Below are 15,100 nucleotides of genomic sequence, written 5' to 3' on the forward strand. Positions count from 1 at the left end.
ACCTTTCACTACACCTGCAGTAACCCTGTTACCATTTTTTGTGTTGAGCACATTTACCACAAATGAACTGTAGTGCTACTTTAGTAGAATGATTTTGGCAGAATGATTATGATTTTTTAGTACCATAGTTTTAAGTTTTCCTTTATTATAGGTTTACTACAAAAATTATGGTTAATGTAGTAAAACTGTGGTACATTTTGTGGTTACTATGGGTTTACTTCAAATACAGTAGTTCAGCTGTGGTCCCTGAAATAAAACAATGGTTAATTTTCGTAAGGGATGAATAAAGGTATTGCAAGGGAACCCAAACTATTGTAAGAGAATGCAACACTTTCTGTGAGCGAACACAAAACTATTTGAGAAAATCAATTCCCTTTCATCCTCTCAGAGGCTCCGTATCATGCTGATTGTCAAAAGTGTGACTGTTCGAGACTAATTACGATTGAGGCAGACGTTCTGCGGTTCTGTGGTCACATTCTCTCATAATACTTCATAAATGTATTTTATTTAATTATGTGAACTAATTGACTTTTAGACGTATCATGGCTGGTGTTTGGTGTAGTTTTTAATCTGTTGTAATTGGCGAGTTAGCTCATGGCCCCGGGTGTAAGAGGAGATGCTTTTAATGGAAATCGTTTGGTCTTAATTAGTGGAATACACCACAGATAAAGTCACACAGCTGCCTAATGACATATAGATGCTAGCGTGTTTTACATACAGATTACAAAATACAAAAGAACACACACTTCCTGTGAGAATGCAGGCCACTTTTGTGGCTTTGTGTGGCGTGATTGTTGAGAGGAACGGACATGGTAATGGTGTAGAACAGCAGTGAAATTAATTTGGAGCGGTCGCTGTGTGTTTTAACGTGTGGCGCGGGGGGAGTGTATCACCTCGGGCCTGAATTTGCTGCATCTGCGTTTATAGTACGTTCAAAGCGTCACGGAGCGCTCGGGGCCACAACCAGCACTTCTGCTTATTGATTACACATGTTTAGTGAGGTCTCTGTGAGGAGCACGATGAAAGACCTCGTCTCTCGACTAGCTTTGATACAAGCTTACCAGCAACTGAGAGAAACAGAGCACGATTACTGATGCGGTTTAGCGGCTCAGCTGGAAACCTGTTCCCCTGCCGAGTGTGCAATCAGGAGCGGCGTGTGTGTGCTTGTGAATGTGTATATTTATGTGTGTGTGTGTGTGTGTGTGTGTGTGTATTACGCTGCAGCACATGGGAACCTGTCATTTAGCATATGCTTTTTAGACGCTTTTGGTGTGGTCACCAGATGATTATTCTTGTATGGTCAGATGACTTTCGGTATAAAGTCTGGTCCACATTAAAGTTTATTCTGGTCAAGAACTACCAGTGTTGGGTGTAATCCAATTACAAAGTAATAAGTTACTAATCTAATTACCTTTTAGTCAAAAAAAGTAGTGCATTTTTTAATTCTTGTAGTCAGATTACAGTTACTGGCTTTCGATAAATTGTATTACTTTTAAGTACATTATAGGGTTATGCTTATTTCTAATATATTATTTATGTAGGATACATGAATTATGGCCCCGTAACGAGTCATTGTGATGGAGAAATGTGAGGTGCTGTGTGTTTTTTGTGTAACAATGAACAAGAAATATAGACATTATTTTGAATTTGTGGACCTGAAAAGTGTTTTAGAAAGTAACTTAAAAGTAAAGTAATCAGTAATGTGATTACTTTTAAATAAAGTAATTATTAAAGTAATCTGATTACAATTTTAGAGAAATAATTAGTAATTTGTTGTGGATTACTATTTTGAAATAACTTACCCAATGCTGAGAACTGCCTACTTAGACTGGAACAAACTATTTGATGAACATGTAAAGCAGTGGTTCTTTTATTTTTATTTATTTATTTATTTTTGATCATGCCATAAAAACTTTTGAGATGTTTTAATGATATATATTATAATACATTCGGAGACTCTTAGCCTAAGAAACTGCTAAAAAATCACAAAAAAATGTGCCACAAATGCACTTTTTTCTTATTTTTGTGATTTGTCATTATATATCTCTGGGTGTAAATAAGGTGGCTCCGAAAAACTGCTTTTGTTTTGTTCCCAGTCATGTCAACTATATCTGAGAACATTTTTGTGTTGATACGACAAAGCATTTAAAAGTTATAGCATTACAAAAATAATTTATCAAAATGTCAAAAAACGTCTCCAAACAAATAAAACATAATAATTGTACATCAGAACTAATTACACATGCAAACACAACAATGACTAAAGGTTTGCATAGCATGCAGACATGATTTTAGTAATGAGATTTCAACAGAATGAGTTTCATTCTGTGTCATTTGAGTCATCATTGAGTCTGTGTCATGTATTTGGCGCCATCTCCTGGTGGCCATATGTAACATTGTGTAATCCAACATATGGATTATCTAAAGATCTATACATCTGATTATCTTGTGTGTGGACTCGTTTGAAAGATAATCACCTCCTCTAAGTAATGCTATGTGATACCTATTTTGTGTTGGTCAAGACTATTGTTAAAACTTGAAGAGTCATAGATGTGATGTCACTAACCTGTCTCACTTTAAGATTACCACATGATTGGTTAAATGAGAATATTTTGAAAATATTCTTGTACTCCTGGTGCTGGAGTCTCGCCTGAAAGGTGTTAGTTTTTTGCCTTTTATACTCTATTTTTTTTTTTTTTTTTACTCGCCCCTTGATGACACATCTCTGTTCACCCCTGAGGATGTCTGTCAGAGAGAGGGGGCTTTGGGGGGTGGCCGCTTGGTATTTACCCCTTTTGCCTGTGTATGTCAGTGCGAGACTGTCGACCTGCCCTTGTCTCTGTCAGAGTGCTTCACGTGGATATACTCAAACCTCACTGTCTCAATGTTTTTTGAGACGCTTAAATGAGGAGAAAACGTTTACAGTACATGTCAGTCTGATCTCTGGATTTTTAGTTTTTTGTGTTCAGTGAAGCGTTGTTTATCTTTCAAACATTTTCAGAAGGGCCGAGTACTACCTCATGATACGATGACAATCATACATCATCACAATCATCCACAGTAGACAGATGCAAGTGCAGTGTGTTAAGCAAAGGAACAAAAACATAAAATAAATCGTTAAATCTAGCGTCTTCTCCTGACTGGTTATGTAGCTACTGTGGTAAACAAATGCTATTATTCAGATAACTTTTAATTCTTTGTTGAATATCTAATGGAACAAATGTTAAGAAAGCCCAACTAGGTGCAAATGGCAACTTAAAGATGCTGTAAGTGATTTTAGCTGTTCTACTTCCATGAGACTGAGCCATTGAATTAGCCACACCCCCTCTTCCCATAACCCCGCCATCCAAAGAAAACAAATTAGCTTTATTGAGACCGACATGAGCAGAAACTGTTATTAAAAGCAACAGCAGTGAAATAGCACCCTCAACTGACAACTGTTATGAACAACATGGCATAAAAATGGCATTAAGCCTCAATAATTCACTGCAACTACAATATTATGAGAACATGCAAAATGATTGACAGGCTGAGAGCAGCATATTTCTGTTTGCAGTTTACAGAGTCTAGAGCTGTCACAGAGACCAGTGAGATATCTTAGAACACTTATTTCATGAATATCTTTCAGGGAGTAGGAATATTTTTTGCATAACTTTCCATTAAAAAATCGCTTACAGAACCTTTAAGTTATTGTGTAAAAAACAAAACAAAAAGAAAACGGACATTTGATTAAAGTGTTTGATTGAGTGTTAAAAGATTATAGTTTGAGGGATGCAATGCAGAAGCAGCTGAGGTTAAGTTACAGGTAGGTTTTGGGGTAAGTGTTAGGGGTTAGAGTTACGTGTAAGGTAAACAGTGTAACTACAAATGTAATTAAATGCAGGTACTTTAAATGTAAGTACAATGCAACAACACGTATGTACATAGTAAGTACATAGTATTTAAAGATACAAAATATCCATTTTAACTACTAGCAAGACTTCAGATTTGTTTATTTGTTTCAGCTCCCGCAGTTGCCGGTTTTATTACCGTATATAATCCACATATTCAGGATTGTTAATTATTCTTTATTTGCACTCCGTATGCCAACCATCCTCACTGGCACTTTTTTCATAAATAAATTATTTACAGTCTTCCCAACCATACATTAAATATAGCTGGTACTCATCTCTATTAACTAACACTTAATTATTTAAAGTATATTACTCCAAATTATTTTTTTAAATATTTTTAGCTGAAGGGGTGAATATTTGTTGTGAAAAGTTGTCCTCAATCTTTTAACATCTTGATAAAATGTCATGTACATATTGTGTGTTTATTTATATGAACTGAACTCTAGTAAATGACATCAGTTCACACATCTTATAACTATTTCATCTTGAGCACGTTTTGTCTGTCGGTTAGGTTTCGTCTTTGTATGTCATTGTTCGCAGCATGTCAAGACCCGTCCGAACTTCTGCATCATCACTGTCATTTCTTGCTCTAAAAGTCGACAAAGATCAGCAATCCATTTGATTCCAGTAAAGCTGATGATGATCAGCGAGTGCTGCTGAAGACTATTATTTTTATTTAAAAAAGATTTGAGGGGGAGTGATTTTCTCCCCTTCCCAATGCCCAATTCCCGATGTGCTCTAAGTCCTCGTGGTGGCGTAGTGACTCGCCTCAATCTGGGTGGCGGAAGACGAATCTCAGTTGCCTCCACGTCTGAGACCGTCAGGCTGCGCATCTTATCACGTGGCTTGTTGAGCGCGATACCGCGGAGACCTAGTGCGTGTGGAGGCTTCACGCTATTCTCCGCGGCATCCACACACAACTCACCACGCAGCCCACCGAGAGCGAGAACCACATTAATTAATTAATCATCAATCCAATTAATTGGATTGATGATTGACATTATAGCGACCACGAGGAGGTTACCCCATGTGACTCTACCCTCCCTAGCAACCGGGCCAATTTGGTTGCTTAGGAGACCTGGCTGGAGTCACTCAGCACGCCTTGGATTTGAACTCACAACTCCAGGGGTGATAGTCAGCGTCAATACTCGCTGAGATACCCAGTCCCCCCTCTGAAAACTATTATTGAGATGAGACCGATCAATACATAATTTACTGACAGAATGAGCTCTTTCATTCTTCGGGAGAAAAATCAACTCGATTGGAATCTTTGGAATGTGCTCTTCCCGTTTGCCTTTAATTATGTCTGTATGTCATCTTTATGAAACCCAGAGAATGATTTCACTTCATTTAAGGATTTAATGATGGACTCGGGTAATGACATCCCTCCAGACTGCTCTCTCTCTATTTCTCTCTCTCTCTCTTTCCATAGATCTGCATTTAAAGGGATAGTTCACTCAAAAATTACAATTATGTCATTTACTCATTCTGCCTAACATCTCCTTTTGTGTTCCACTGAAAATAGAAAGTCATGCGGGTTTGTAAATGATGACAGTATTATTATTTTTAGGTGAACTATTCCTTCAAGTCTTGGTCTTGGGTTAATCTTGTCTTCTTCGGGTAGTGATTTGATGGGATTATGTTTCTATATTCTTAGTCTTGTGTGAATGCTTCAGTGAATGGTCGAATCTTTATCTACTCTCGTAATATATATATATATATATATATATATATATATATATATATATATAAAGCATGACCGTTCGCATCCGTTTGACAATTCTTCCACAGTGAAGAGATCTAATTTCAATCTGTTATTTCCTGCTGATCATCAGTCTCTTGATGTTCCAGACTGCTGTGTCAGTATTCAAACACACTATGTAGACAACATCTGTGCCCTCAAACTTCAAAAGTGCTCACATGAGCTCTGTTACAATTCCTAATGTGCTGCATTGCTGTCTGCCACCTACTTAGGTAGCTACTTTCTTAGGCAGAATCTTAACCATCGTAAGTGACTGACTCAAACAGCTCTCCCTAAACAAAGTGCACAAGAGACTTGACCAAAGTCCCTTTCATGCAAGTCAGTCCACTTGACTGGCATCTTTGGAATGCTCCCAGGCAGCTATTTTCTTTGTAAACAAGCGACATAAAAGTACAGCTCCTATCTACATGAATGGGGAAAGACAGAAGTCCCCACAGCGATTGGTCAAGATTACGATCAAAGAACATGTTTCAATTCAGCAGTAAAATCTGACAACAATAGCATCATACATTGTGCTTCTTTACATCAGATCATGCTAAAAATATGCTATAATTATGCTAATAAGCATAAAAACTGATTTTTGTAATTAGATCGGACTATTTTTATCAATGTTTTTCATTGTTGAATGAAATATAGGTATGTTTATTGTCCACCACTGCTGAAAACATCTTAAATCATTCAAAGCTGTAAAGCTGTTGCTGCCTGGACAAGCTGATTAGGTTAGTTTGTTTTGATGGTTTCTGAGGTGTTTTGGGTTGGCCGGGAGACCAGCTAATTCATCTGAAACCAGTTTAGATGAGCGAACCATCAAAAACATAGTTTTAGCTACCGAGTTACACACACTGTTAGTTTCTACAGTCACATTTATGTAATTTGTGTAATGTTTCAGTTAATTAGTTGGTTTTTCTAATGTAATTTTCTCTCTCTTCAGTGCCGCCTCAGTTCCTGAACTACCCGTCAAACATGTATGCGTACGAGAGCGCCGACATCGAAATGGAGTGTGCCGTTACAGGAAACCCGCAGCCCACCGTCCGCTGGGTGAAGAACGGTGAGGTGGTCATCCCTAGTGATTACTTCCAGATCGTGGTAAGAATGCATGAACTTTGAGGGTTGAGAATCAACACTTCTTTCAATGAGCATGTTGACATGCACGTTCTTACGTCGATAATGCTGAATAAGCCAACAACGTGAGTTGTCATGTAAACACATTAAACGGTGTTAATTTATTGATGGCAGGTCATAAATGGTGTAAGAATAAACCGATCGACACGGGTAGATTTTTGCCCATTATCACGATTTCACGTTGCATGTAAACACCTTTTACAGCATTCTTACTGGCTTATCTAATGTGCGCATTTGTTGTGTGCATGCCTCTTCATGATTTGCCGTCAAAAGAAGAGAATAACTAGATTCTTTCAAATGTTAAGTAAACACGGATTTCTTGCTTTTTTGGATTTTTTTAAATAAGCTGATTTTACTGAGTAATGTAAATGCTTTAGGACAATGTGTAGTCATAGATACATGCTATATACACTGAATTTTGTTGCAATGCATGGTACTTTTATTAAATATATATATATATATAATTTAAATACAAATATATATATATATATATATATATATATATATATATATATATATATATATATATATATATACACTATATTGCCAAAAGTATTCGCTCACCCATCCAAATAATTGAATTCAGGTGTTCCAATCACTTCCATGGCCACAGGTGTATAAAATGAAGCACCTAGGCATGCAGACTGCTTCTACAAACATTTGTGAAAGAATGGGCCGCTCTCAGGAGCTCAGTGAATTCCAGCGTGGTACTGTGATAGGATGCCACCTGTGCAACAAGTCCAGTCATGAAATTTCCTCGCTACTAAATATTCCACAATCAGTGGTATTATAACAAAGTGGAAGCGATTGGAAATGACAGCAACTCAGCCACGAAGTGGTAGGCCACGTAAAATGACAGAGTGGGGTCAGCGGATGCTGAGGCGCATAGTGCGCAGAGGTCGCCAACTTTCTGCAGAGTCAATCGCTACAGACCTCCAGAGTTCATGTGGCCTTCAGATTAGCTCAAGAACAGTGCGTAGAGAGCTTCATGGAATGGGTTTCCATGGCCGAGCAGCTGCATCCAAGCCATACATCACCAAGTGCAATGCAAAGCGTCGGATGCAGTGGTGTAAAGCACACCGCCACTGGACTCTAGAGCAGTGGAGACGCGTTCTCTGGAGTGACGAATCACGCTTCTCCATCTGGCAATCTGATGGACGAGTCTGGGTTTGGTGGTTGCCAGGAGAACGGTACTTGTCTGACTGCATTGTGCCAACTGTGAAGTTTGGTGGAGGGGGGATTATGGTGTGGGGTTGTTTTTCAGGAGCTGGGCTTGGCCCCTTAGATCCAGTGAAAGGAACTCTGAATGCTTCAGCATACCAAGAGATTTTGGACAATTCCATGCTCCCAACATTGTGGGAACAGTTTGGGGATGGCCCCTTCCTGTTCCAACATGACTGCGCACCAGTGCACAAAGCAAGGTCCATAAAGACATGGATGAGCGAGTTTGGTGTGGAAGAACTTGACTGGCCTGCACAGAGTCCTGACCTCAACCCGATAGAGCACCTTTGGGATGAATTAGAGCAAAGACTGTGAGCCAGGCCTTCTCGTCCAACATCAGTGTCTGACCTCACAAATGTGCTTCTGGAAGAATGGTCAAATATTCCCATAAACACACTCCTAAACCTTGTGGAAAGCCTTCCCAGAAGAGTTGAAGCTGTTATAGCTGCAAAGGGTGGGCCGACGTCATATTAAACCCTATGGATTAAGAATGGGATGTCACTTAAGTTCATATGCGTCTAAAGGCAGATGAGCAAATACTTTTGGCAATATAGTGTATATATATACACACACATTAATATATCCCATAGAAATATCATGTCATTTTAAAATTGTGATATACAGGCCTGAAAAAATAATGGAAATTGATAAAATCTTAAGTCATGGAAATTTCTATATTGAATATATTTTTTTCCTGTTTATTTCTTCTCAAAAATAATGTCATCAGCTAGATATTGCTCTTGTGCAGAGTAAAGCCTGGTTTATACTCGTCGCGGCCGCGTGCTCGTGAGGGTTCGCGACGTCATCGCTGCTGTCGCCTGGTCTCTGTAAAGTTCAGTTTGCACGGCGGTGCACATGTCAACTTTTGTAACTTTTCGTGCAGTGCGAGCGCAGTGCTTCAATCTCATTGGACGAATTAGTGGAAAGGGGCAGGGCAGATGTGCCTGTGATTTTGAGGCAGAGTAAAACTACTGCAAATAATGTAAAGGACAATGTTTTCAACATGTTGCAGCTCCTCCTTGTTCAGAAAGACAAGTAAACCTATTTATCCACTATCTTTTTGTACACTGAATAAAAAGGTCTAAATGATAAACTAAAGTATTATAACTGAACAGCTGATGTTCATTTATACTGTGTGAAAGAGTCATTATCTTGACTAGGCTCTAAAATATAAAACTAGTATCTTAAACTGATACAAACTAAAGTGCTTGAGTTTAGTCACAGAGAGAGAGTGTAAATATCCTACTACTGGTTCTTAAATGTTTTTGTTTTGTTCACCTCTTTTATGAGTATGAACTATTATTTATAATACCTGGTTAGATAAATGTAACGTTCAAGCTGTTTTTTGTTGGATTAGCTGATATTTTCTCTGCACTGCCCTCTGTCGTTTGGAGAAGAGTGCAACTGCGGTGTGCATCATGTATAAATGCCTCAGACCGTCAAGAGCGGCACACGCAAGACGTGCTGTGGTGCCAAGCGAAAGAATAAACAAGGCTTAAGGGGCCGTTCAAACCGAATGTGTTCTTGTACTAAAAAAAAAGCTAGACACAGTGTAATGAACAGAACAGGTGTCTGAAGGCGTGTTTTTAAAAGTTAACCTGACATAGTGTCAAAAAAAATGCAGCACTGCTGCGAGATGTTGAACACAGCAGCGAGATTCAGCGCAGCGGTCAAAGATGTCTATCTAGCAGCATGTTTACATTGAAAAACTATTATTTATTTTTTTAATTAATGGAAAAATATGTTTGGTGTGAACAACCCCTTAAACTTGCTCACAAGTGATATCCCATTTATCCCACTTTCTTTTGTATCAACGGTGGGTTCAGACGGCTCACAAATCAGTCTTATTGATTCAGTAGTGAACTGGTCTGAATCAAATTTCTAAAATCCTGTAAAAAGGATTGTTTAATGCTCTGTTCATCAACAACAATTGGCTGATATCATGTTGCAAACAAAAACAAAAACAATGTATCTAACTGGTTATTGTGTAAAGAGAAAATGATACATTTTTAGTTCTTTTTACTTTGTTACATTTCATGTAAAACTGTCAAATGTACAATTTCATAATTTGAATCAAGCAGTTCCATCCACAATGAGATCTTTTCAAAGCCATCAGACAAATACGTTAAGATCAATACAATTAACTTGCAAAGAGATCTTGCTGTTTTTTCTTGTCTAAAATCAAACATAAAACATTTGTGTATTCTTGTGTAGCAGCTGAATGTAGTGACTGTATGAATGATGATAGACACACTGATGATTGTTCATGTGTGTATTTCAGGATGGTGGTAACCTGCAGATTCTGGGTCTGGTCCGATCTGATGAAGGATTTTATCAGTGTATCGCAGAGAATGAAGCAGGAAACAGTCAGGCGATGGCTCAACTCATACTGCTACAACCCGGTAAGAGAAAAAACACACCTGTGTGTGTGTGTGTGTGTGTGTGTGTGTGTGTGTGTGTGCGTGCTTCATACAGCGCTCGTACATACTGACCTGAGACCAGTCTATAAACTCGACAGCAGCTAAATTCAGAGAAAATGATGAACTGGTCTCAGATCAGACTGATTCTGCTGCCATCAACACTGCTGCCCATCTGTACATATACATACACACACACACACACACACATACTCATATACACACACACACACACTCACACACACACACATAATCACACAAACACATACACACACACGCACTCACACACACACACACACACATACTCATATACACACACACACACACACTCACACACACACATAATCACACAAACACATACACACACACCAGTCACACACACTAACACACACACACGCACACACACACACATACTCATATAAACACAGACACACACACACACGCACACACACACACATACTCATATAAACACAGACACACACACACACACACACACACACACATACTCATATACACACAGACACATACACACACACTCACACACACACACACACACACACACACACACACACACACACACACCACATATTTACACATACACACACACACACGCACTCTCTCACACACACACACACACACACACACACATAATCACACATAATCACACATACACACACACACACACGCACTCACACACACACACACACAGACACATACTCATATACACACAGACACATACACACACTCACACACACACATAATCACACAAACACATACACACACACACAGTCACACACACTCACACACACACGCACTCACACACACACACACACACACACACACACATACTCATATACACACAGACACACACACACACACACACACACACACACACACACATAATCACACATACACACACGCACTCACACACACACACACACAGTCACACACACTCACACACACACGCACTCACACACACACACACACACACACACACACACACATATACACACAGACACATACACACACACACACACACACACACACACACACACACACACACACACACATAATCACACATACACACACGCACTCACACACACACACAGACACATACTCATATACACACATACACACACACACACACATAATCACACAAACACATACACACACACAGTCACACACACTCACACACACACGCACTCACACACACACACACTCATATACACACAGACACATACACACACACTCACACACATAATCACACATACGCACACACACACACACACATAATCACACATACACACACGCACTCACACACACACACACACACAGACACATACTCATATACACACATACACACACACACACACATATTCATATACACACAGACACATACACACACACTCACACACACACACATAATCACAAAAACACATACACACACACACACAGGTCAGGGGCAGATGTAGATCACAGATGTTTAGTGATGTTTGACCAGGTGTGGTATTTTTGCAGTGTGTGTGTAGGAGGATTTAAGTTATTTTGTTAAATGAGTGTGTTATTTTTCTAATCACACTGAACACAGTATGCAGCGTGTAGCACAGATTGCGTGTCTGTCAGGTTTATCTTGAGTCTGTCTGCTCTCTGTGATTTTGACCCACAATGTTGAGCTTTTAAAACACTGATGCAGGATTTAAACCAGAAGTCTCAAATTCAAATTACCTGGGGGCCACTAGCCAGGTGGTATTCTTCATCGAGGGCCAGTTGAACAGTTCATATACATATATATACATATATATATATATATATATATATATATATATATATATATATATATATATATATATATATATATATATATATATATATATATATATATATAAAATCGTCACTTCAAGTTCCATTGGTAAAAGGACAATTCTTGTATAGAAAAACCATTATAAGCATATGATAAGATTTCAGCCTACTGATCTGTGCAGATATCAGATAATCAAGATAATAACTGGAAGTTTAAGAGATTACAGTGCTGGACTGGATCAAATGTTTGAATGAACATATTTATTACCACTCGCCGCACAGCTCCAGTGCTCAGATTAAATCTAAACCTCGTCACCAGACATACACAAAACCTACAGGAAAATAATCATGAGACAGGTGGGTTCATGTCCACTGAGAGCTTGGTAAACATAGTTTCCACTAAAATACCATAGTTACTACAGGTAATGAGGAGTGATATTAGTCTGTTTTTATCTTAACCCCTTAAATTCTGGTGCTTTTTTGGGCTGACGGCCGCAAATCTTCTCACCATTCACACATACTGTCGACTAACTGCAGAGAACCCCCTAAATAAAATAGACTCCCAATTATTCATAAATCATTCTGTATGTGTTTATAATCTTATTATAAACAATGTTTTTTTTTGTTTTTTTAAACAACTTTTTTTTTTGTTGTCCTAACTTTGTAAGCATGTAATTCTGGTTCTGTTCACTCTACCTCACTTTGAAAAGTCTCATTTTATTCCACTAGATGGCAGCAGCACTTCTCTATCACATTCCTTCACAATATACAGATCTGAAATGTAGGTGGCGCTCTAACACATTTTATCCCTCACAGATGTGCTCGTCCATAGACATTCAGTCTAATTTTCAGTTCAAGCACCACCCTCATTATTTCACTGAATATCTCGGCCTCTGAGTGGACTAGAAGCTCAATCTAGGTGTCAATAGAAAGCTGAGATCCCCCCCTTTGTGTCTGATGATATATAACATTTTATCATCAATAGTCAAAAACATATTTTTCTGATGATTTGTTTAGCATACTTTTCCTTCTGGATGGCATATTTTGTTCTGGACATCTAAGATATAACGGTGGATTATTCACAGAACCAAGCTCTCAGAGAAGTAAATAATGGCTCGTTATTGTAGAAAACTTCCTAAGGTAAAAGCAGATATAAAGTTTTTGGCTATTTGGGGTTTACAGCTACAGTTATCGGAGCATAAAAGAGACATTTGTAATTGATGATTTACAGAAATCATATTTCACTTTGTGATTCTTTTGAAATCTTTTGAACTGTGGTATTAGTGCAATAAAATAAACTATACAGACACATTCCTGAGAATGAGAGCTTTCATTTGATATATGACATGCCCATTTAGGTGCTATTTGAAAGACTTTTATTTTCATATAAATATTTCTACCCCATTACCTCTAGAGGGCGCTAATTTTCAACGCAAATGTTTTGAGGCCTTATTTTGTTATTTTAAGTAATATAAATGCAGAATTGATGATTATCTCTGAACAGTTCAGATTCTAAGCTTTTAAAATGATACCTCATATGCCTGACTTATGTATATGGAGATATTAACGTTTCAAACATAAACTTTTTTTGCGATATAGCGCCCCCTTTTTATTAAACTCACAGTTTAATGAGTTTAATTACACTTAAAAAGGTCAGAATGTCATTAAATAGGCATAGGAGAACAAATGCGAGTTTACACAGGTGCAGTTCAGCACATTCACTATCAACACACTGAAAAACACAAAAAGATGACTTCACTAAACAGTTGTGACACTTTTGCGCGCGGTATTTCGCTAAAAACCTGTGTCTTATTCACTAACCACCAGTAATCTAATTTAACCAATGCAATCAGTGCTGAAATTGTGCCAAAGTGTGTCAGATAAATGTGATCTACTGCGTCCTCCGCTATATAACGCTCAGAGTTGGCCCGCAAGATCGAAATTGCACGGGAAATTGCATTCAGCAGCGATTTCGTGGGCGTGTTTGCGCTGTTGCCTGATCTGCATAATTCGTTTAGTGAATCAGGTGCTAAACCAGCGCAGACAGTGTGTGCAAATAACCGTGCTTTTGCCGGGCGTGAATTCCCCCTAAAGTGTCTTAATTTTCAACACTGCATCTATTGTTTTATCACTTCAAACCTTTAAATACCTTTATTTTCAATAAATGACACTTGCTTTGATATTTTGTATCTAATATTATTTTGCACCGAGCATCTGTCAGCCGCTAATGAATCTGTGCCAAAGACCATCTGGGTTTTTTTTTTTTCCAGCTCTTGATGAAACTTTCCCACAGAAATATGAGAAAATTAAAAATACCTGAATCATGATGTCGTGTCAGTCAAAAAACGATTAGTGTCAGACACACAAGCAACATTTTAATTAAACAAAAAAACATCAGTAGGAAGTAATTTAGTAGGAGCCGTGAGACTCTGGGACTCTTCATCTGAGGATGAGGAAGGTTTTTCCTGTTTTAATCACAGCTCAAACAATGAGAGTTGGATCCCTGGAGTGAAGCGCACAGATGGAGTTTACAGCACAGAGACACAAAAACAGTGTGAGAACACAGACGGGGTCAAAATCCACATCCATCGCCCGGCAACCAGCCACTTGCCACGGTATTACCACGGTGAAGCATGTAACACCTCCTAGGGGACGGGCAGAACAGATGCCACGAGACTTGTGAAGTTTAACGGTGGATTTATGAAATACAGCGTGATATCTGGAGTACATACTTCACATAATGACTTTAGAACCGTCTCACTGTGACGGACACACAAAACACGCTCTCTGGTTTATCTAAAAAAGCACAGAACGAAACCAGAGGAGAAGCGTATGAGAAATTAACTGACATTGTGGCCGTTATTTGATGTGGCGTCCTCTCGCAC

The 15,100-nt window shown here is 38.6% G+C and overlaps 1 protein-coding gene across 1 annotated transcript in view; it reads left to right on the top strand.

Annotated features, from left to right (window-relative positions):
• Nucleotides 1-15,100, top strand: part of dcc (DCC netrin 1 receptor) — a 307,139-nt gene that overhangs the window by 120,337 nt on the left and 171,702 nt on the right. Inside the window, exons 8-9 of the mRNA XM_051679498.1 lie at nucleotides 6,587-6,741; nucleotides 10,280-10,400. Of these exons, the coding sequence (XP_051535458.1) occupies nucleotides 6,587-6,741; nucleotides 10,280-10,400 (276 nt within the window). The remainder of the gene's footprint in view (nucleotides 1-6,586; nucleotides 6,742-10,279; nucleotides 10,401-15,100) is intronic.

This window comes from Myxocyprinus asiaticus, chromosome 3 (assembly GCF_019703515.2).
Source record: "Myxocyprinus asiaticus isolate MX2 ecotype Aquarium Trade chromosome 3, UBuf_Myxa_2, whole genome shotgun sequence".
Lineage (NCBI taxonomy): Eukaryota > Metazoa > Chordata > Actinopteri > Cypriniformes > Catostomidae > Myxocyprinus > Myxocyprinus asiaticus.